Source organism: Tribolium madens, unplaced genomic scaffold (assembly GCF_015345945.1).
Source record: "Tribolium madens isolate multiple individuals breed KSU strain unplaced genomic scaffold, Tmad_KSU_1.1 Scaffold_1;HRSCAF=32;Tcas5.2_LG8, whole genome shotgun sequence".
NCBI classification, from domain to species: Eukaryota; Metazoa; Arthropoda; class Insecta; order Coleoptera; family Tenebrionidae; genus Tribolium; species Tribolium madens.
Genome location: NW_025400984.1, coordinates 2,818,471 through 2,841,982, shown reverse-complemented (window position 1 = coordinate 2,841,982; position 23,512 = coordinate 2,818,471). Strand labels below are relative to the sequence as shown.

Here is a 23,512-nt window from a genome sequence, read left to right as displayed (position 1 = left end):
AAGGTCGAAGTACTAAGAATTGGCGTCGGTATTACACACGAAATAAAATAATCGCAATGCGTATTTTTAGAGTGGAGAGACGATGCCATTACATAGCACATCGACCTCTGCTTAAAACTCGTCCACTTGGTAACTTCAATCATTACGAAATCTCACCTATTTTTGCAGACACAACAAAAACACAATAGAACAAGACAAAACCAAAAAAAAAGTTATGAGGTGACGCCAATTGGGTGTCATTTTCGGAGTGTCGAGGGATTTTTTTATTAATAAAATCGCGGGGTATTTATAGAGAGACAAAGACGTATTCGATGGAGGCCCTTGAAATGTTCTTTTTTTCGGGGTTTCGATTTTTGGCCATTGGCCAGTATTACATCAAAACGAGGCAACGGCCTCGGTGCTGACAACAGTTCTCCTCTTGGTTCGACGGCGGAAGCGTCGCGACGCGTCGAGTTCAGTGTTCCGAGGGATTTTTGTGATAAAGTTGAAAACTGGAAACAATGACGGACGGACCTTGGATGTAAGTTGCGATTTTTACCATTTTTTCGCAAGCAATAAATTCAGAAAATAAATTTCTATCTTTTTTTTTCACCAGAAACGAAAAATTAAATCTTGACATTGGTTTGACGGTTTAAAACGAGACAACTGTTCAGGTCAAGAGCGGCCGTGAATCTTTTTATACGCAATTTTTCCACTTTGTCGCCAATTTTTATATTTTTACACCCAATTATTTTATTCGCAGCGAAAGTAACAATTAATTTTGATCAAACATTGAAACGTGGTGATTCATTGCGTAAAAATAATCACCGATTGTCAGATGTTTCGTTGAAGTCATCCTGAAAGAGAAATTGAAGCCGACCAAATGTGGGCGTCTAGACCAAAAACTGGAAAAAATAAGTGTCCCACTGGACTTTACCTGAGTTAAACCAAATTCCGGGCATTTTTTCCTAAATTAGCCGCGTCTGAAAATTCGGCACTTCCTGTGACACCATCAGGAAGCGAAATTTTGACGGGTCATTTACTTTTCGAGTACTATTTATACTTACGAAAGTACTGAATCATACCGATAATTTCGGCCCATTTTTCTGATTGAAATTAATGCGTTTGCATAATTTATATGACTCACCTGGTATAGTGTTGACAGGAGAGTCATGTTTTGCCTCGGGAGCATAAATCCCAATCAAATTTCACAATTTGATAAAACAAATAATAGAAAGTTTTTAAAAAATGCTCGTGTTGATCATCAATCATTGTTCAAAATTTTACGCGAAATAAAAACGGTTTGAGTAATTATTCCGGATAACTGGTTTCAGAATAACGAACGTTTATGTAATAATAACCGATTATTCGATTTTTTATAACCGACAGTTGGCTTATTTTTATAGGTAAAGAAACTAATAAAAGGAAAACGAAAATTTCGATTTTTAAAAATAACCACACATAAATATAGGAAACGGTCAAAAAACTATTTGTTTTTTTAATTCTAAATTCGAAGTAACATTAATTGCCAAAAATAAAATTTGGCTAATTCAAATATTAATAAAACATGCAATAAATGTCACTTCTGAGGATCAGAGTTTAGAAATGTTTACGAAAATCGCAACACTAGATTAATACAGAGATTCTACTTTTCAGGCTTTTTGGAATTTAACTTATCAAAATACTGTTAAATTTTTAAGGTAAGTTTTTTGACGCTTTTTTAACTTATTTTAAGGAAAATAAGAAGTGTCACTTGTCACTTTTGATACAGCTATTAGTGACAACGTATAGGTATTTGGCAACTCAGCTTTATACAAATGACACCTACTTTCCATTTTTTTTATTCATAATGGAATAATGTCCATCTATTTATGATAAAATTTTATGTCTTGATTAACTTAAATGGTCACTTTACAACTTTAACACGTGTAAAATGACAATATTTACATTTCAACTAAATTTTTCTATATTTTTCGTATTCTGTTTACAGAAATACTTGTTTATCAACATTTGTCATTAAAAATATCATGAATCATTTAATTGATAGCGAATCATGGAATATCCATTTTCTCTTTGAGAGTTATTTTATTAATCGTTTTGGAAAATTTGATTTTAGCCATTACTTTTTTATACTAACTCAAGCGTAGCAACAATCAAATATTGATGCTTATTATTAAAACTATTTTGAGTAAATGTTCCAAATAAATAAATATTTAAAAAACAAGTTATTTAGATAAGATTAGATTTGAAACATTGGCCGCGGTGTAAAAAATTCAAATCAGCGAGTCGGTTTGCTTTGGAAAATATGTACTTAATGCATTATTCTCCCACTACCAAAAAGGTGATATCATCTAAATTCCGGTCGTTTAAACTTGAAACTCAGACAAACTCGCTCCAGTCGACGGTTACCCACGTTGTGGCGAAGCACTATAAAATTCACTTTCGTTCAGTGTCATATACCGAGTGTTCCAAAAACAATGACGACGATAACGCGATCAAACTCACGCGCAATGACGACGACATACAAAGACTACGTAAACTTCCTCGGCGGTTACAAAACCGGAAAAAAGGACGACGAAAATTCAGACAGTGGTGTCTCAAGCAATTTTTCATTATCAACCAGCAATAGTACATCGTCTTCCATCGGTTCAGACGTGACAGACTTTTCGAAAAACACATGCACATCTTACAACACCTTCATCGAAAACCAAAAAAGCAAAAAATTCAATCCGGTTAAACCAAAATTTGAGGAAAAACCGACAAAAAAAAGCGAGATTTTTATCGAGATTCAACCCCCGAAGTCCGTGAGTGAAGTGAGCAAAATTTTCGAAAACAACAAGGAAGCCAAACCTCACAACAAAATCAACTCGAAAATTAGCATTTTCGAAAAACAAATTTCGACAGAAAACAAACCGAAAATTGCCACTAAACCAAAAATTGACATTGGGCGAACATCCCCGGAGTTGCCACCGCCGCCCCCGGAGTTTCTCTCACCGCAACCTCAGGATTATTTACCGCCACCACCGCCAGAGTTTTTAATAAATGATACTAAAATTGTGACACCCCCACCGCCACCACTGCCTCAAAATAATGCAAATAATACAAGGAGTCCACCGCCGCCCCCTTTGCCTCAAACGTCGCCGCCTAGACTACAAGCGACTTTGACGAAAGGCCCCCCTGCCAAGTTTTCCGTTGATAATCCGAAAGGGGTGGCTCCTGAGATTGACAGAAATGACCCAATGGTCCGAAAATTGGTTTATGGGACTTTGAGGGGTCTCTATGGGGCGTACCATGACAAAGCTAGTGATATGTTGGCAACAATGCCCAAAAATATGGTAGTTAGGAGTAACGGAGTCCGAGATCGCATTGAACAAATAGCGTAGGTTTTTTATTTTCCCTGAAACATTTTTTTTATTTTGTTCGATTGCAGGTCTAATGGAGACTTAGAGAAGCTAAACGGGAGAGTTAATCCGAGATTAGAGGAGTAAATTCCGCTTGAAATTATTATTATGATTTGTATTGTAGCTATAATAACTAATAAACTTTTTATTTTTATTTTGATCATTATTTCGTGATAGCAACACGATGTGTCATAAACTTAGTCATTTTGTTTATAAGAATATTGAATATTTGAGTGTCCACAATGCAAATTATCGTCAAGGATGATGAATCAACGTGTGTATGGATGATTGTACAATTATCTGTAGACGGAAATTCACTTAAAACATTTACATCATAACCACAAGTGAATTTCCTTCCGGGAAAACTTTCGGACCTTCGCCTTGCATTGAAGTCTTTATAAGGAAAGCAATCGACAAAAATAAAAGCAAACACCTTGGCAACTTTATTATTTTGTTATGGGAAGTTCACTTAAAGGCCGACGGGTAATTACACTAAATTGCACTACTTGATGGGTCATAAAGAAAGTGGAAAAATTGTTTATTTTTCTGTACCTTAGAGTAATTAAGGCTTTATGTGATAATTTCGATAAGATAATTGCAGAATCGTTGATGATTTATAATGTGGTTCTGACAAAAGTCTGTTACATAAGTTTTCCCGACATTCGATATTTTAATAGCTTTTGAATTTTATTGCAAATGACAATGACCGGTTGTTGGTGTGGCTGGAGCAATATTACCATTTTTCCAACGCCTTGTAACAATAATAAAATTAAAATTAGACGTTTGGGAAGAAGTAAAATCTTGGATGTTGGATGTAACGAGTTCGTTTATGGTTTCTTCCTGAAAAGTTGGAACTTACGCTTTGGCAGCTGGTCAAATTTTGAAGTTGGATTTTGAGGTTTTTATCAATTGATGAAGAGTTTCTAAACGTTTGAAAATTAAACAGTTTTCAACAAATCGTAATTTTGTTATTTTTAGCCCATAATTTGGCACTAGCCGCAACAATATTGATTGTTGAAGAGAACAAAATGTCTGCAAGAGTACAGAAATTTTGAACAAAATCAAAAATTGATTGCATTTGCTACAAAATTGTAAAACTTATGACAGATAATAAAGGTTTATGCATAAAACTTTGTAATTTATGTTCTATAAATTCAGCAACCGAAACACAAAATCTAATAAAATTTGCTTACGCATATAAACACCTATTTAATTCTGCGAATGTGAATATTATTGCTATAAATTTTATTTTTAACTTCATGTTTAATTCTTTCTTTAAATTGTTGTTGTAACATGTCATTAGCCTCTTGTTCCAACATTATTTAACATTTTCATTTTACTGAAAAAAATTCATAAATAAAAATGACGTTTTTGTGTTTTTTTTTCAAATAAAAATTTAACAATCCAACTATAGCACCTTAAAAATTAAATTCGAAATCAGAATCGCCTCTAAAATTAAGATTGAAACACTGAATAAAACAGAAATTAATATGATAAATATGAAATTAATAAAAAATCAAAATTATAAAACTGTTTTTAGATATTAAATAGTGTTAGTAGGTAGCAGTTTTTTTTTTAAATTTACATTAGTGTGTCAATATTGGAAGAATACGGCCACAAAATGATAAAAATATACAGGGTGTACAGCGAATTGGTAAAGTCCCTTGATCTTTATTGGATGTTAAAATTGACAAAATTTGTTTCACAATTAATTAGAGTAGTTTATGAAGATAAGAAATCTTCAATCTGTACATTTTTTAATGTCACTTAAATTTTAACATTACAGCCCACTTAAAAAATGTACAAAAAGTAGTGTCGAAATTTGCCAGCAGAAAATACGGCTCCTTTGACTAAAATTATTAAAAAACAGGTATAAAAATGTTACTCTTTTGTCTTATTTTGGGGAAAATACAACGCTATTATTTTTACATATACTTAAAACCAAATAACCTTCTGATCTTCTGAATCAAAAAAATAAAAATTTAGTTATTTCATGCTCTACTATTATTTTATCTGAAGTTTTATACCATGTGGGTTCACAATAAATCAAAGCTTGCTTTGTGATCTTAATTAAGGAATCTCTGCCGAACCATTCTGGCATATAATTGCAACCTACAAGCACTAAATCAAACTAAAAAAACTTGAGTAAAAAATTAGCATCTGAAATGCTTCTCAATTAATTCGATTTGAAACAAGAACAAAATCTGTTTTATCGAGACGCATAGCCGGCGCCAATTGTGCCTTTTTTTCACTTTCTCTTTATAAATTAGAAGGACGCACTTAATAAAAGCCTTTTAGTGGGGAATTTAATGCTTGAACTTGTTTCCGATACCTTTGAAATGTCATTAAACTTATTGCGGACTTATAATTGTTCCTAGTTTATTTATAACCGCGCTGAAATAATATTCCTCTATTTATAAAGCGCGCGCTTTTGCTGAAATACCAGAGATGGCGCCAAACACAAAAATCCAAGTGCCCAAGACGGCGCTAATTGTCTATGAATGTCACGTGACCAATGATAATGACGTTTTATGAAAGCGTCGGGACGCCCGCCCGCCGTCCATTTCCAAATTTAGCCACGTCGGGGATTGGAATTGGTCGGGAATCTTCGGCTCGATCATGCAATGTGAATCATTGCGCCAAATGTCAGTTTTTATGCGAAATGCTACTATTTTGAGACTTTAGTTTTAGAGATTTTGTTGGCATTGGCATAATTTAAGTGAGTATTTTTTGTGTGGCTTGATTTTGATACTGTTTAGGGTAGTTTTACGTGCTTGAAACGACTAATCAAATTTTTCAAAAATAACTTAAAGAAAAATACAAATTTTTGAAATAGATCATGAGCTGAGCTTTATTAATAACTCTGTATAAGCAAATCACTCAGTTATTGGAAAAAATAGAACTGTATGACATGGAATATCGACACGTGGGACTAAAATAAAAAAAAATGGCCGCCAATTTATTTTGGAATTGTTTAATCTATTTGTAGAATTTAGATCGAAAGTGAAGTTGCAAAATGCGCAGTGTGCGTGTGTCAAATTAATTAGGTCGAAGCTGCACTGTCATTGGCTCAAACGTACCACGTGACTTAATTTTTAGCCAATTGCTTGTAGTTAGGTACAAGAATTTGAAACCTGCTCTATGTAATTTTAAATGTTTTGGTAATTATGGCAGTCCAGAAACGATATTTTGGTAATATTTTTAAGCCAACAACCTCGAAATACATTGTCGACTCGCCCACTGGAACTATCTTGGTCTTGTCGTCAAGTTGATGTTTCATTTTGCCAACTGATTTTCTAATTGTATTGTTTTATCGATCGCTTCGATTTTTGCGTGTGGTAGCAGTGGGTGGAGTTTTAAATGTTAACAACTCACTGACTTATTGCTGAAATATTTCCAAGGTGCAAATATTTATACCGTCTAATAACTCTAGCCGACACAATAATCCAGAACCAATGACCGATTATGTTGAAGAAATTCCTTCGGTAAAATATTTCACAAGCGTACCGTGTGTGAACGGCACATTTTTCAAATATCTCGAGGAATCTTAAGAGATGTTGGGATTAGTCATGTCTGTTGATATGCTACTTAAATAGAGTGTGAGATTAAGTAATCAAGATAAGTAACAACGTACTTTACTTGGATTTTAAATCACTGAAACTCTATTTTACTTTTTCTCTTTATTTAAAACTTCCGAAGTTATTTACAGAGAGGTAATTTGCAGTGAAAGTAAGAAATGGGTCATGGAAAAAATACTAACCTATATACTTTTCTGGAAGTGGTTAAAAAAAGAATAAGCTTTAGTAAAAAAGTAATAAAAAATGTAAATAAATGTAGGTAGTTAAAACATTCAACTGTTTTATGCCCTATGGTGAATTTTTTATATCAAACAATATTTTTTCTTTGTATCATAATTTTTTGAACAGAATTCAATTTTTTTCTTCACAGTTTTTGTATAACAGTTATTAGTTATTTTTTATACTCCTTTGCATATAGTTATTTCTCAGTAATACAACTTCAGGCAAAGAAGTTTTTGAGGAAAGAAAAATTTACTCGGGAATAAATTACACAGTTTTGTACAAACATGAATGAAATGAAATTTCAAACTGGTTTATTATATTCGCATATTTATTATTTTTGCGTCGTTTTCTTGGTAATTTGTAAAAACAAATTTTGAGATAAAACACGACAAGAAAACACCATAAACTATTAGATTATATTGTAAGGGGCGCATTTTTATTCATTTATTAACAATAAAAATATTAGGTTTATTTGCAATTGTGAATTTGCCAATTTAGGATTCATTTATTGTTACTGAAAAGCATGATTGTATCAATAAATTCGATAAGACAATTTTATTGCAATCTCAAATGCATTGTTTTATAAAATAACGAAAATAAGTGTTGCTTAATCAAATCCGTTTTTGATAAATGCTATCATTTTTTGAAATTTGCATTTTGCGTTGAAAACAGTTTGTTTTAAAACTTGAATTAGTAGTTTTAACAATAAAATATGATACTACAAGTCTCTGAAAATAACCAAATAACTCGTTCAAACTTTGCACTTGTTGCAATACATCTTGCCAAGCGTCAGATGCGCGCATAACTCCTCTGAATGTTGGAGGAAATCCGGGTAAAGCCCTAAGGTCAAGTCACAAATGTCACTATAAATCGATTTTGACTTTATTGCTTCGAAACTTTGTGTTACTTTGTAAAAGTGTACCTCTCCAGGCTGTTTTACCTTAAAATAGAAACTGCAAGAATTGAAAATTCCGCTCGTGTGTGAATTTTCGATAACTTTCACGCTCGGTTTTGGCCATCGAAAGTCGTGGAAAAAATCGCGCCAGATTTCTTTCCAAGTAGTGACACTGGATGCGCCATATAAGGTTACCATTTACCAGATGACATCTCCAAGGTTTCTTTAAGTCCAAACCTCACGTTCGAATTTCACCTCGATGTTGTTTACTCGTGTGAGTGCAGCCGCGTGCACTCTTTTTGGTTAATATTGTCGGATTTATTGGCTGAAAATAGACAAGACTTCCGATTATTTCAGCCAACTCGGTCACGAGACGGGGCTTATCCAGACGCGGGGACGCTTGGATTTTGTGAAAAAAAAATACGTGAGGTAAAGTGTTTAAAGTTGAGAGTTTGTGCGCTAATTGCAAGGTGGTGAAGTGAGCGAAGTGAGCTAAATCCAGGTTTTGGCCTAGTTCTATTTTCAGAATTGGTAAATTTTGTTTAATTTCTTCTGATTGGACTTGAACTGATAGTTTTGGGCGATGAAATTTAATTCAATTCAACATTCCTCCATTTTCAGTTTGCATACGGTTAAATATACGATTTTTATATATTTTATATATTGTTAAATTAATTCGGTAAAAATGATTAAAATTGGTACCTAATTTGTTTGTATTTTCGATTACTTTTTTAAACAAGTTTTTGTCTCTGAAAATTCAGATTTATGACTTTTCAGTTTTTTATTTATATGAGTCCTAATTACAGAAATAACTGTATACTGTGGTTGTTCTTATTAATTTAGGATTTTTTGTAATTAAAAATGCTTTTATAGTTTGCAAATCGTTTAATATAATGTTCTAATGTATCATGTATCCTTGCTAATATTTTATAAATGCGTAATCTTAAAGCGGGGTTCGATCTTGCTCCTCTAAAAATAGACATCTTGTAAATTTTCTAATATCAACTTTGAAAAAAATAAATTACCTTTTTGAGGGAGAGCGTAAGCAAAATATACCATTAAAGCGGTTATTATAAATGCCTGAAACAATGTATTTAATACAAAATAAATAGTTTGTTTATTACCTTTAGTAATAATTTGGCCATTGTCGATAATTATTGCTTCAAGACTAGTGCTGCAAATACAAAAATTTCGGTTGTTTTATAGTAAAATGTGTCGGAAATAAATATTTATAAAGAAATAAATATAAATAGTTAGTGCTTTAGTATTCTGATAATGAATTGATAATTGCAACTTTTTTGTACTTTTTTTGGAATAATAGCGATTTTACAAAGGTCAAGATGTTCGTTTGTTATTTTACTACTTATTTAGCTTTTTTACTACCTACTTTTTTTAACTGCATACATAATGTTAGTAAGATATAAAATATAGACAGACAGACATAAAATTACAAAAATACTCTTGCAATAGCTTTATTGATTAAATTTCTATTACATATGTCTATGTTTTTGACAGTTTTTTAATTGAAATTTTGAAAATTTTACAAGAAAATATTTAATTTCAAAAATAATAATTGCAAATAAATAATTATTAGTCATTAACTCATTAAATATCTAGTAATAATAAATATGTACAACCGTATTTACAATTGATACTGATTTAAATCAGTAGTAATTATGCGGAAATAAATATTTATTGAACTTATTTTTGCAGTTTATGTTATAGAGGGTGAGCCAGAACTCGCGCCCCAGAGAAGGTGGGATACCAAGAACATGGAAAAAATGTTAAAAAATGCTATCTATAAAAATTTCGAAGTTATGAGAGTTTAAATTTTGCACTTTGACTCTATTTATTTCTGTTGGAAAAATAATTGTCCAAGTTTTTTTGCTACAGGCTATTAGAAGGGCAAATAAGGAAGCTGTAAACTAAATTGTAACTCTGTTTAATGTTATTTGTGGCTTTTATTGGCATATTTGTATATTGGATAGAATTTTTTTAACATTTTTTGCATGTTCATCTTATCTTACTTCAAATTTTTCTCTGTGGCGCGAGTTCTGACCTGTACTTATAGTTGTTAAAAAAAATAATTAAATAAAGTTGAAAATTAAATGAAATATTTGAGTTTTGAACAATTTATAATTGAAATAATACATAAATTGATGATTTTTCAGTTTTTTATTTAGTGTTAATTACTCAATGTTAATTACTTTTAATATAATTATTAACATTAATTCTTACAAATTCCACCTATTTTATTTAAAGGTGTTTTTTTTTGGTTAATGTTTTAAGTGATGTAAGAATAATTACTTTGTGACAAAAAAGGCGTGTTTTTGCTTTAGGAACAGTGTTTTATGACTAAAATATTTGTGTTTTGAACAATTTATAATTGAAATAATACATAAATTGATGATTTTTCAGTTTTTTATTTATTGAAGTGTTAATTACTCAATGTTAATTACTTTTAATATAATTATTAACATTAATTCTTACAAATTCCACCTATTTTATTTAAAGGTGTTTTTTTTTTCGTTAATGTTTTAAGTGATGTAAGAATAATTACTTTGTGAAAAAAAAGGCGTGTTTTTGCTTTAGGAACAGTGTTTTATGACTAAAATTTTTAATAATTTTTTTTTTAATATTCTACAAATTATACCTACTTTATAACTTGACGAACTTGCAAAATTCTCGTTTGATTGAAAAACGCACCGTCTGCTCCACATTCCATGAACCTTGAATTCCTGCAATTTTTTCGAATCCACAAACCCATATCTCGATCCTTTTGTTTACTCCGCAAGTCATTCAACCAAAATAAAAATTTCTACGTGTATTCGGTGACTAACACTACCAACAACTGTACCAATAAGACCTCTATAAATCTGTCTCGCCCACACAAGAATGAGAAAGTCAACACAATAAAATTATTAAAACCTTTAATGATTAAAACAAATAACAGAATCAATGTTTGGAATGCTTATGACCGTGGGTATGTTTATGCCCATGCTTGTGATCGTGATGCCCATGATGCCCGTGCTTATGTTGGTGTTTGTGCTCGCTCTTCCCGGAGTGGTGGTGCAAATGCTTGTCTTCCTGTTTATGGTCGTGGGAATGGTGGTGGCTGTTACCATGGTGGTGATCATGCCCATGATGCCCATCATGCGAATGCTCATGTTTGTGGTTTTGCTTGTGTTCATGCTTGGCGCTGTGGTAATGCCCATGCTTGTGTTCGGACTTATGGTCGTGTTTGTGGTCGTTATGATGGGCATGTTTATGGTGGCCTTGATGCTGGTGGTGGCCACTTTCATGATGGTCATGTTGGTGATGACTGTTGTGATGGTGGCTGTGTTTATCCTCTTGTTTATGCCCATGCTTGTGTTCATGCTTGTGTTGTTGTTGGTGCTTATGGACGTGTTCTTGCTTATGGTCGTGCTCATGGACGTGTTGGTGTTTGTGGTAATGGACTTCTTTTTTGTCCTTTTTGGGGAAGTGACCTTGGAAATGGGTTCTTCTACTACCGATGGAGTGTTTTTCAGCTTCATCTTCGTATTTTCTATAATCTTCATCTTCGTAATCACGGGGCTTGTCTTGGTCAACATCGTAAACAACTTCGTCTTGATAGTCTACTTTTTCTAATGGTAGTGTTGGGTAGGGACCAACCAATGGGTTGGTTATGTAGTTGGTTGCGCTGTGCAAAAGTGGTGGTTCCTGGTAGTACTGGAAGTACTTTGAATCGCCACTGGGACTAGTCAAAGTAACACTTCCGGTAATACCAAGCAAAAGAAGTTTAACCAAAAACACACTCGCTTTGATCTGAAACAAAAAAAATACTAATGATACACAGGGTGTTTGAAAAATCTCACATTGGCTCCCATGGTGCTAAAAACTTATTTGTTTAGCTTCCCAAGCTGAGAGTGCCGACTTTTTCCATCGTCTGCTTTTTATAATCCGATCCCTCTACAACATTTTCCACTTAACTATCCAGTTTTACGCACGAATTGTCAAAATGCAAGTGTGCACTAGATAAGTTGTGGTTAGTGAAGAAGAACTCATTAAGAAACGTTAAAAATCTTTAATTAAAGATTAATTGTGTGCGTGCTTTAATTGTGGCGGTAGACAGTTTTAACAAATCTTGTTGCAATTATTTTTTTCAATTTCTGAAGGAATTTCCTTCTTTCGCTTTTCACTATAATTACCGATGATCATTCATGGGGTAATGGAAGCTTTAAATTTATAATAGCAGCGCTGATAGGCGCACTTACATTATTTACACTTGCAATTAGCAGAAGCAGTGCAATGAAGTAATTATTGTGGTAGTCACGTCAGTGCTAATTTATTTAAATCTTTTTGCTTGAACTTTGTCGTGGAGTGTTGTTTTTTTATTTATTTTTTTTTAAATGTATAAAAATCTTGTGGCTGTAATATTTGTTTTAGAGAGTTTAATTTATATATTTCTCAAAATTGAGTAGTTTATAAGGAAGATTTATTAAGTTTAAAAATCTTTTGATTTGATTTATTTTCTACTTTTTTTCTTTTCTTCTATTACCTATTGCTTGATTAACGTACATTTCAGATATTAACAACGAAAAAATATGTGTGAAACACGAATGAATTACATATTTAAATTTTCATTTTTTTAATTATTATTATTTTTTATAATATTGCAAATTTTAATCTTAGCTCTATCAAGTTTTAATATTCGTTTCTAGTATTTGCTCTGAAAGATTACTGGTCTCTACAGTTAGTTAACTTATTTAAAATAATGTAATATCTGATTAAAATTCCTGCGAATGCACAATAAGTGCCTTTCTATTATTATTAAAAATAGATTTCTTGAGAATTTCTCAAATTTCAATTTAAAATTATCATCGACAAAAAGCAAGTTATTTGACTATAATATCTGTTTCAAATTTCTGCGGATGGTCTATAGGATGAAGAAAATTACATGTTCCTACGTAAGGGAAAAAAAAGTTGTATAAATTATAGTGTTATAAAATAATCAACAATAGGCATGAAAAATGTTGTTAAAATGATAAAACAGTTATACATCAATTTTGAACAGATATTAAAATTTTTTTTATTCAAAACAGTATTTTATTTTATTTATTTGACTTTGTGACAATAGCTGAGTAAAATATACCGGTGACTATTAATGTTTTTTACAAAAAAATGTATTGGCAACACTGAATTAATGGTAATCTTTCTAACCAGCAGTCGCCTGTCGCAAATGAATGACAATTGTCTATAAAAATTTGACGTTTGAATTTGAAAGTCAAGGTAGCCAAACTAAAATTTTTAATTTGATACCAACTTGCGGTAAAAAATCACAATCATTTACAGTCACCCGGTATTAGTTCATATCAAGATTTCAAAATTTCTGTAAGTCATTTTAATGTTATTTATCTCCATCTATGTAGACAAATTTACTCATATTAATCATAATCTTATTAAGCATTTCCCAATTTTCTTAAATATTTAAATTTATAAATCTTGTGCTTGTAAATCTTATTGTTATTTACTACTACTTTTTTTATTTACTTAATTTTGTTAAAAGTATATACCGTATAAGAATAATTTTAGGCAGCATTGATTTTGTTATGTGTTGGAAAGTAATAGATATACAAACAATAGGAGAAAACAAGATAGGGTGCCAGAACTCGCGCCCCAGAGAAAAATGGAAATCAGGTAAGATGGAACATGAAAAAAATGTTATAAAAAAATTATCTATAAAAAGTTCAAAGTTATGGAAGTCTAAATTTTGCACTTTGACTCTATTTATTTCTATTCTAAACAAGGAAGCTGTATCGTAAATTGTAATTCTATTTAATGTTATTTGTAGCTTTTATTTAGCAAAATTTTTATACCTTAACTAAATAATTGTAAAAAGAACATATACAAGATCATCAGTATCATTAAATAGACATAAAAAAATGTCAAATATCAAAAAATATATGTCAAAATTTTTTGACATATAGAATTTTTTTAACATTTTTTCCATGTTCCTGGTATCTTATCTTACTTGAAATTTTTCTCTGGGGTGCGAGTTCTGACGCACCCTGTATACGTAGACATAGTACTAACAAATTGTTTCGATTTGTCGCTGAATAGTTCGTCTTTCTCTTACTTCAGGAAATTCTATTGATTACACTGTTTTAACTTATGGACTTTGCAATGTTGCGTAAAATTATTGTTACACTGTATAATTCAAATGGATTGAAGAATATTTATTTTGCAATTGAGGTTTTCGGTTATCCACACGGAGTGAATGAAAGCACCAAAATAACTTTAATAAAACCCAACTTTATTCGATAAAATTGCAACAATTCAATGCTTGTGGTGACTATGCTTATGGCTATGCCCATGCTTATGTCCATGATGATGCTTGCTCTCGTGCTTGTGATTATGCTGATGTTTGTGGGAGCCTTGGCTGTGATGCTGATGCTTGTGCATACCATGATGGCTATGATCATGATGATGATCATGCTTATGGTCCTGATGATGCTCATGTTTGTGATCGGAATGATGCGAATGCTTGTGTCCATGATGGTGATCATGCTTATGTTCGCCCGTATGTTTATGATCGTGCTTATGATCCCCATGATGACTGTGATGATGCGATCCGTGATGCTTGTGCTCGTGTTCGCTCTTATGACTGTGTACGTGTTTTCCTTGGTGTTCATGTTTGTGTTCTCCTAAATGTTTATGTTCATGTTCTCCTTGGTGTTGGTGCTTGTGTCCGTGTTGGTGTTTGTGTTGACCGGAGTGTTTGTGGACGTGTTCTTGTTTGTGGTTATGTTTGTGTACATGTTTGTGTTGGTGGTAGTGGACTTCGGCGTGTTCTTCATCATGACCATGATGGTCTTCATGGGTGAAAGTTGACACATCGTAAGGCTCTACTTCTTTGTGGTAACTTTTTGTGTTGATGGTTTCGAGTTGGCGGGGGCCTTCGAAATTGAAACTGTTGGAGGTTTTGTAATGGGTGTAGCCTTTAAGGTCGCCGAAAAACTGCTCTTGGTCGAAACCTTCGCCCTTTTCGGTGGAATAGTCATCTTCGGGTTGGGGTGGAGGGTAGCTTGGGACAAAACCATTGTTTTCAGGGGTGTATGCTGCGAAATGGTAATCTTTAGCTGGGTATGGTTCATAATTAGTGGCCGTTGCGACAAGTTTACGGGGTTCTGGAGGTGATGCGCTATGTATGGGGGCTACTACCATGCCTCTACTGGTGAGGGCTAAAGCTAACGGTTCTTGTGGTAGTTGTTTGGCCTTGGTGGTAACAAGGCCTAGCAAGAACATACTCGCAATCACCTAAAAAAGAAATTTGAAAAAAATTTACTCTTGTTTTATTCTTACCAAAGCTCCCATGTTGCTTAAGTCTTAGAGTTAAGCAAACCAAGCTGAGAATGTTTTCTTAGCACTCCTTCGAGGTATTTATAGCAAAATAGGGATAGCATTTCATGCTCGGGTTGTTGGTGCGAAACACGCCATGAAGAAGTAGCGTTAAAGATAATTACATGCACTAGTATACAAGGTGATAACATCGAACATCCGATTATTAATTATTGATGATTATCGTTAATGAAAGTGTATTTTCTAAGTAATAAGTTAAGTGAAGTGTTCATTGAAAACGGTTGATTTGTTTCAGGCAGCAGTCAAGGCTCCCTGGAGCTGGCCCTGGTTTAATACCGTCTTTTGGAGGAATAAGACCGCCGCCACCGCCCCCAGTCGGACACATTCCTAGCGTTAGACTCAAAACAGAGGTAAATGTGTGACTAAATTTAAACTGCTTGGAATTTTTTTTCCTATAGTTTTAACACTTTCTTGAATAAATTGTTTTGCTATACTTTGCAAGTTTCTAAAAAGTTGTATGACTAAAAATTTAATAAAAAATGTGTTGAAAATATTTGGGTATAAATTATTAATGTTACCCTTACTAGAATACCCTTATTAATATTAATAATTATGATAGTTCAATATAGCAAAAGGAGCGATAAGGTAAGATACCAGGGACATGGAAAAAATGTTGAAAAAATTTTATCTATATAAATTTCGGAGTTATGAGAGTTTAAATTTGCACTTTGACTCTATTTATTTCTGTTGGAAACCTAAATTGTAGCTCTCTTCAATGATATTTGTGGCTTTTATTGGCAAAATTTTTGTACCTTTATTACATATGTGTAAAAAAACATATACTTACAAGATCATCAGTATCATTAAATAGATATAATAAATGTCAAAATTTTTTGACAGATAAAATTTTTTAAACATTTTTTCCATGTTCCTGGTATCTTATCTTACTTGAAATTTTTCTCTGGGACGCGAGTTCTGGCGCACTCTGTATAAATAATAAAGTTTGAAAAAAAAACAGAATGAAACCATAACAACAAAATGTAATATTTTTAAATACAGCGTCGCTAAAAAGTATAGATACAGTTAATTATTATAAGAAAGATTTATCAAAACTTATTGAAATTTGGTAGGCTAACTTGATCTTTTTAAATGTTAAGAAGAGTCAAATTTAATATTTCTAATAAGAGCATTTTTTCTGAGTTCTGTGATGTAACACATGCATACCTTATTTAAAAAAAAATTATCGAAGTAATTAAATTTGGAAAAATGTATTTCTTTTAGACTTAGAAATATTGTCTTTATCAACCGTTAGTTCTTTGTCACCTAAACTTTAACCAGAAAATAGATAAACTGTTTCCCAAATTTTAACGTGCTTTGCTAAACCGTTCTGAAAATATTTAGCTGTATCTATACTTTTTAGCGACTCTGTACATATGTATTTGTTGTTTTCTTATTTTTATTTTATTAAACGTGTTTTTTGTTTAATAATGACCTAATATAAGTACGTTTTTTCTAAACATTTGAAACATTTTACAATTTGAATTATATCAGTTTGTCAATTTAGATAAGAGTGAATATTTATTCTTTTGTTAAAAGTAATCAGAGGAAAAATTGTTTAATAAAGAGGAAATAGTTAAATAAAGAGAAAAATAGAATTAATATGGTTGGTTAATGAGAGTTAAATTAATGAAAGTTTATTACAACTGAAGTGAAATAAATCATACAGTACCAACACCATTAAGAGTAATTAAAATTACAAATGTTTGCACACAAATACACATATTTTAGTATCAATAAAGAAAGATTTATGTTTGTAATAATTAGTAAACAAATTGTTATAGAATTTTTGAAATACGAGTTTTTTATACTTTGTTTTTTTTTTAATAATATTTTACAATTATAATTTTGACACTTTTTTGAATCTTACTCTGTTTCCACTTTACATAATCGTGATTAAATCGGTAAATTAATTTTTCTATTTAATGTTTAATTGTTTTATTTCTTGTTGTTTGCAAGTTTTGAAACGAATTTGTTGAATTTTTTGAAAACATTTTTCAAGTAAAAAAACATTTTTTGCAGATACTAAACTTGAGAATGGACCCTCCACCGTGCGTCCAAAACGCGATGATGAAACAAGACAAAAAGCCCTTCACGTACACCCCTGGCGGCATTGACCTATCCGAAATAAAATCACCCCGAATGGCCCGAAGAATAGAACGTAATGCCAACTACACCGGTGCTCCTGAACCTTCACGACCACTCCCACAACAACCCGTTGGTCCTTTGCCACCTTCAGCTCTCGCAGCAATGCAACCCCAAATGCACGTCCAGGTATTCCCGACTGGTCCTCCACCTCCTCCTGGACCCAAATTCGGTCCTCCTCCACCACCTCCACCACCCGCTAATATCCCAAGACCACCTCCACCCCCACTTGAACCCCTCCCTACACAGAAAGTGATCACTTCGGAAAATCAAGTTTTGGAAAGGCCGGACATGACGAAAATTATTCCGGATAATCCGATGGCGTTGTTGAGAAAAACTGGAGGTCCTCAAACTAGGAGTACTTTTCTTGATGAGATTTATGGGAAAGAGGGGGTGAAGAGTCCACCGATGAAGCAACAACAGCAATGGTCGCCTCCTGTACCACAACAACAACAACAACAAAGATGGCCCCAAGGACCAGCTCAACAGCAGCAAGTACCACTTCAACAGCAGCAAAGGTCGCCTCCAATTCAAGAACCTCCACGGTACCAACCGAAAATAATCGAAAGGAATCAACCATCTCCGGTTCAGTCTCCCCAAGCTCAACAAGAACCTCCCAAATATCAACCCAAGATAATCGAGAGGAACCAAAGTCAAGATGAAGCAGCGGTCAAGACAAGTACCGCCCATTTGGGCTCACTTTACATCCCTCCTGCCAATCAACAACAGCAAAAAACCGTATCAAGTCCTCCTCCTGCTCCCAAAAGAGACTCTCCTCAAGTACAATCACCCTCAACCCCAACTTTGAAAGAAGCACCAAAACCGTGGCAAAAACAACCGAAACAAACGGAGGAATTGCCTCCGTGGGCTAAAAAAGAACCGATTCAACCTCTACAAAACAATCAACCAAATGTTGTTCACGTAGCTCAACCTCCTCAAAGATTTCCTAACCAACAAAACGATCAACAACCAAATGCTGTTTACGTCACTCAACCTTTAGTGTTTCAACATCCAGGGCCACGAGTTGATGGCCAGGGAGCCATTATCATACCTGTACAGATCGAAAGGAAAGTACCAACGAAACCTGCAACTCCAGTTACTCCCGGAAACGAAAGGTAAACCCGTGTTGAGTCGAGTCAAGTTGTTAAAACTTTTTGCAGGAATTTGAATCGTCAACAAAGCTGGACTCCGCCTCAAAGCAACGCTTTCAAAGTTATACAGAAGATAACTCAAACTGATGATAACGACGAAACTGACAATGGGCCGGTTGTTGAACATGGACCTCGATATCCACAACAGTTTCAACAAAATGAGCAAATGAGGAAGTTGAAGTTGTCGGAAGGTGACAGAGAGTTGATGAATAGATTCAAACAAGGTAAATTTTTCGACAGGAGAGACATTGTTAAAGAAGAGGAAGACCCGAGATATAGAGGCGGAGTTATACCATCGAGAGTTTTTCGAATTCTTGACCAAAGTGGTACTTGATTATTTATTTATTAGGTGTCGGGTCCTATTCTTCTCTTTTTCTCTTTATACTAATGCAAGCAGTTGCTTTTGCTAACTTACAACTCTCCTAGGTGTAGACGATGATACTTCCCTTCATAACGAAGTAGACCCGAGATATCGTGGTCCAGCAATCCCATCAAAAGCTTTCAAACTGCTCCAATCAATGACTGATGGATCTCCTGATACTCCTAGTGGTGCCCCTGGTACGATGGTTTGAAGCTTTGGGAGTGTCTTTCTAACAGATTTATTTTTTCTTGCTTAGACTAACTCTTGAATTTTTGAAGAGTCATTACTGACTTTAACCAAATTTCTCAACAGTTTCTCGTGGTCCACCTACCGGAAACAGGTCTCCTCAAGTCAGAACCATCCCAATCCAGATTGAAAGTACGTCAGTTTTTTGTGTAGAATTTTTTTTGATCATGGGTTTTAGGAGACGATCAGCCCAAAAACTACGTCCACCCTAGCGAACAAACCGTTCCTGAACCCAAAAAGTACACCGGAAGTGCGATACCAAGCAGGTCTTTTAAGATCTTACAGGCCATGACTGCGCCCGACAGTTGTGGTAAGTCATTTTCCCACCAAATTTGTAAATACCAAACAAGAACAGACAAATTCAGAGGAAAGACTGAGCATGGTACTCTCATTCTTTAGTCCAACTAACTTGTCTTGATCACATTTTTGAAGCCTACCCCAAATTTTTTCGTAAATTTGAACACGAAAATTATTTTGTTGTAGCCAATGCCAATGAAGTTAACGAACACTACGACCCCTCCTCGTATAACCAATGGGGTTACGATCCTAATTACCCACCCCCTGTCCCTCCTTACTGGCCCGATTATTACTATAACTATTATTACCAAAATTCCAAAGAAAACGAAAGTGATAGAGACATTCGCCAAACTCCCGTGTCTTTTTGGGGGTACTACCCTCCCCCATCGCCATACCCCTTCATGCAACGATCTCCTAAAACGCCTGATGTTGAATCAGATTCAGAAACTGCCAGAAACACACCACTGCCATTTTGGGGGTACTACCCTGCGTATTACCCTCCAAGTACCCCAAGCCGGGAGGTGGAAGAATACTATAACTCCCAAGAAGGGAAAGACAATGAGCAAAATTACGGACCGGTACCTTATCAGTACCCGCCCTATTGGGACCCCTATTACTATTACTACGGGTACCCCCCTATGTACTCGCCGTACCCCTATTACGAGCAAAGTGAAAATGAAGAAGTTGCTGGTTATTCTTCCACAGACGAAATGGCATACTTTAGCAAAAAAATTAAAAATGAGAGAGAAGAAACTGAACGTGAAGAATCTAAAACTCCTCAAATTCTTGTAACCCCGACTTTGCCACAACAAAAGAATGAAGAAACCGAATCAGATTCTTCTGATTCTGAATCCGAAACCGAAGTTGAAACAGAAGAAGAGAGATTTCAGCCGAATCGAAGTCACCCAAATGGTCTACAAGCCATACGATCGGTTAAAGACATTAAAATTTACGATGATCAAAATTCGGATGAAGAACAGAAATCAGAAGATGAAGACAATGACGATTCAGTTTCTTACATCGTTGACGATGACACAATTCCGCATCAACTGAGTGTCATCTATGAAGAAAGCGAAAGGAGTGATTCGAAACGTGAATCAAGCGTACTAAGTGATTCTACAACAATCGCAGATAAAAGCGATGAAGAAGTAGAAGAAGAAGAAAATTCAGTCGCGGTCAGTGTTAAATTGCCTTTGAAATTTAAAGTGGAGGTGACGGAAAACGAGGAAGTGACAACAGTGACTGTCGGCGAAAGTGAAATCAACGTCGAACAAAACGAAGAAAATGAAGAAAGCGACACTTTTGCCGTTTTCACTGTAAAAACACCTCCAGTTGCAAAAGAAACTGGAGAAGAAACCCAATCTGTGATTTGTGCTAGTGATGAAAATGCTATTCCAAATGAAGAAAACAAGGAAGAAGAAGAGGAGCAAGATTGGTGGGGGATTTTAGGAAAAGAAGATGATTTCTTGCCGGTCAGAACTAAGAAATATGAACCTGAAGTAGTTCAAGAATCCGAACCTGAAATGGTTCAAGGACCAGAACTTGAAGTGGTTCAAGAACCCGAACCTGAAGTGAAGAAAAAGGAAGATGATGCAAGTTCTACTAGCTCTAGAGATAGCAGCTCAAGTGAGAGCTTATCAAATTCCAAGAAAGAAGCCATCGAAGAAGATTCTTCTTCCGAATCAGAAGAAGAAAGTGAGGAAAGTGAGTCCGATGAGGAAAAGGCAAACGATGTTAACAATAACGCCAATGAGAAAGTGGAACCTGAACCATTATCGATCAAAGAACGGATTCAAGCCCTTAAAGAAAGTATTAACAACAAACGCGAGAAACTGAAAGAAGAAAGTGAAATTAAAATGTCTGTAAAAGACAAAGTTTCAGCGATCGAAACTGGAACTTTGCATAATAGCAAAACAACCTCGACCAAAAGCAGTGTTAAATCATTTGAAGAGTTTAGTGAAGAAGAAGGTGATTCTGGGGTGACTTCAGATATGAGTCGTCATATTTCAGATAATGAAGAATTTCCCGAATTGAAGAAAATGAGTCGGTATCAACGTGCAGCAACACACTCTAGATTATTCAAACTGTTACAAGAAGTATGTGAGGGAGAAGAAGACGATGAAGAAGGTGAAAAAGAAAAAAAGGAAGCTAGAAAAGAAGAAATTGTTATGAGACGCGACCAGTTAAGTCTGCCACTTAAAACCAGCGACGAAAGTTTTTCTTCAAGTGGACTAACATCACCTGGATCTCCAGTCAGTGATAGACTAGTCACCGAATTGATTCAAAGTATTCTAAAAAAGAAGAAAGGTCAAATTTTTCGAAATGTGCCAAAAGAGAAGCTTCAAGCAGCCGCCAAAAGAATCCTTCAAGAAGAATTCGACGATTTGTCAACTCCTGATAGTAGTTTCTTATCGCCTTTGAGAAATAGTACCGAAAGCTCGACTCCTGCCCAAACACCACAAGAATTTTACAACGACTATAAACAATATTACGACAGTTGGAGCGACGCTGAACGTTTATACGACGAAAATTACGACATTTTGCCATCTAAGGCTTTCAAATTATTGCAAGAACATTCCGGTTCGAATAAAACTGGAGCAATAGCAGGGCTGTTGGCGAAATGTCCCAAAATTTTAAGCAATAAGAATGTTCATCAAGAATTGATGAAACTCATAGAGGAATCCCCAAAATCCCCATCCCCTGATAAATCCCTTGAACCCAGCGAGGTCACGAGTGCTTCTTGATCGAAACGAGGAGGCGGATTTATCGAAATTGTTTTAAACCGGACCCGGTTTTGCGATGAGGTACCTACAGAATTGGTCTTATTTTTGCCTTTTTTCTACTGTACCGTGTAGATTTTTATTTTGTAGCGTTTTTATTTTTTGGTAGGCTTTAAACCGCATTGGTCCAGTAATCTATAAGGGGGGCTTTTTCGAGTAGATTCCTGGAACTGCCAATGCATTGAAAAATTATCTCTATGGAGTAAACTCCACCTTTTAGTTTAAGTGGTTTTATTTGCATTTGACAAAGTCACTAGTTGTGATCCTAGTCTGCACTAAATCGGGTTTAATCAATTAACACACTGTCAAAGCTTGATTAGATAGTGACTTCCGGTTTTTGTCCCCCTTTTTGTACTTTTATTAATGGAAAGGTGTAGTTTGCTTCTAGAGATTCCTTAACAAATTAATTCAGTTTGGACTAATTCAGCATTTTCACACATTATGTCAGCATGGTGGTTTGAGATGATTTTTTAATAAAATTAACTCTTTCAGACTAAATCAACAGTCACTGTTTCAAATGCAAATAAAATTAGGTTCAAACTTAGTTTCTTCGACACAAAGTAACGCAAGTTTTTACTTTTAGGTCCCGATCAATCAGATTTGTAAAAATCGGACACGGATTTAGATCTTCTCATCACAACATCGTTATTTTTTTGAAAAAGTTTGCTGTTTTGCTTGTTGCAGACGCATTTTAATTTGACAAACTCTTTTATATGAAAGTAAGATTTTTGATTGTATTAATTGTAAATACCCCAATCGATTCTTTGTAGAATTAATCAAATCTTGCAAGGATTGTTTGTTTTATTTCAAGCTACTTAGTTAAAATTTTTGGTAAATTGCTGCAGGTATCATCGTCAGGTGCTTGACCTTGACTCCTCGCAGCAATTTGGAACAGATACTACGCACTTTTCTTGCTGTTACTGTATATAAAGTGCCTCTACGTTATTGTATACTTACCTGTGTAACATATTTTTAAATAAACATATTTAATTAATTTGCATTTTTAATGAAATTACGCAATGTAGATCCTCAGTAGGTCAGTCAGAATTGCTTCAGTAG

General features: G+C 34.2%; 4 protein-coding genes across 10 annotated transcripts; 2 read left to right on the top strand and 2 right to left on the bottom strand.

Moving 5' to 3' along the window:
• Positions 1 to 413: 413 nt before the first annotated feature.
• Positions 414 to 23,447, top strand: LOC123004379 (titin). 7 transcript variants are annotated; one of them, XM_044397626.1, is made up of 10 exons: positions 439 to 520; positions 1,636 to 1,679; positions 15,712 to 15,826; positions 17,496 to 18,733; positions 18,779 to 18,993; positions 19,196 to 19,327; positions 19,443 to 19,508; positions 19,555 to 19,686; positions 19,860 to 22,477; positions 23,037 to 23,447. In XM_044397626.1, the coding sequence occupies exons 4-9, from the start codon at positions 17,511 to 17,513 to the stop codon at positions 22,415 to 22,417; spliced, it is 4,326 nt and encodes a 1,441-aa protein (XP_044253561.1). In that variant the 5' UTR covers positions 439 to 520; positions 1,636 to 1,679; positions 15,712 to 15,826; positions 17,496 to 17,510; the 3' UTR covers positions 22,418 to 22,477; positions 23,037 to 23,447. The 7 variants fall into 7 exon arrangements, with proteins under 7 accessions (XP_044253554.1, XP_044253557.1, XP_044253556.1 ...); XM_044397619.1 differs by lacking the exon at positions 1,636 to 1,679 and having other exon boundaries at positions 414 to 520; XM_044397624.1 differs by lacking the exons at positions 439 to 520; positions 1,636 to 1,679 and adding an exon at positions 5,973 to 6,099.
• Positions 2,357 to 3,534, top strand: LOC123004382 (formin BNR1-like). The gene is made up of 2 exons (XM_044397629.1): positions 2,357 to 3,358; positions 3,410 to 3,534. The coding sequence occupies exons 1-2, from the start codon at positions 2,457 to 2,459 to the stop codon at positions 3,465 to 3,467; spliced, it is 960 nt and encodes a 319-aa protein (XP_044253564.1). The 5' UTR covers positions 2,357 to 2,456; the 3' UTR covers positions 3,468 to 3,534.
• On the bottom strand, positions 10,989 to 12,002 carry LOC123004384 (histidine-rich glycoprotein-like). Its single transcript, XM_044397630.1, has 2 exons — positions 11,933 to 12,002; positions 10,989 to 11,882 (listed from the first exon to the last, which is right to left on the bottom strand). Exons 1-2 carry the CDS (start codon positions 11,942 to 11,944, stop codon positions 11,031 to 11,033), a joined length of 864 nt encoding a protein of 287 aa, XP_044253565.1. The 5' UTR covers positions 11,945 to 12,002; the 3' UTR covers positions 10,989 to 11,030.
• On the bottom strand, positions 14,350 to 15,519 carry LOC123004381 (histidine-rich glycoprotein-like). The gene is made up of 2 exons (XM_044397628.1): positions 15,420 to 15,519; positions 14,350 to 15,374 (listed from the first exon to the last, which is right to left on the bottom strand). The coding sequence occupies exons 1-2, from the start codon at positions 15,429 to 15,431 to the stop codon at positions 14,394 to 14,396; spliced, it is 993 nt and encodes a 330-aa protein (XP_044253563.1). The 5' UTR covers positions 15,432 to 15,519; the 3' UTR covers positions 14,350 to 14,393.
• Positions 23,448 to 23,512: the final 65 nt, after the last annotated feature.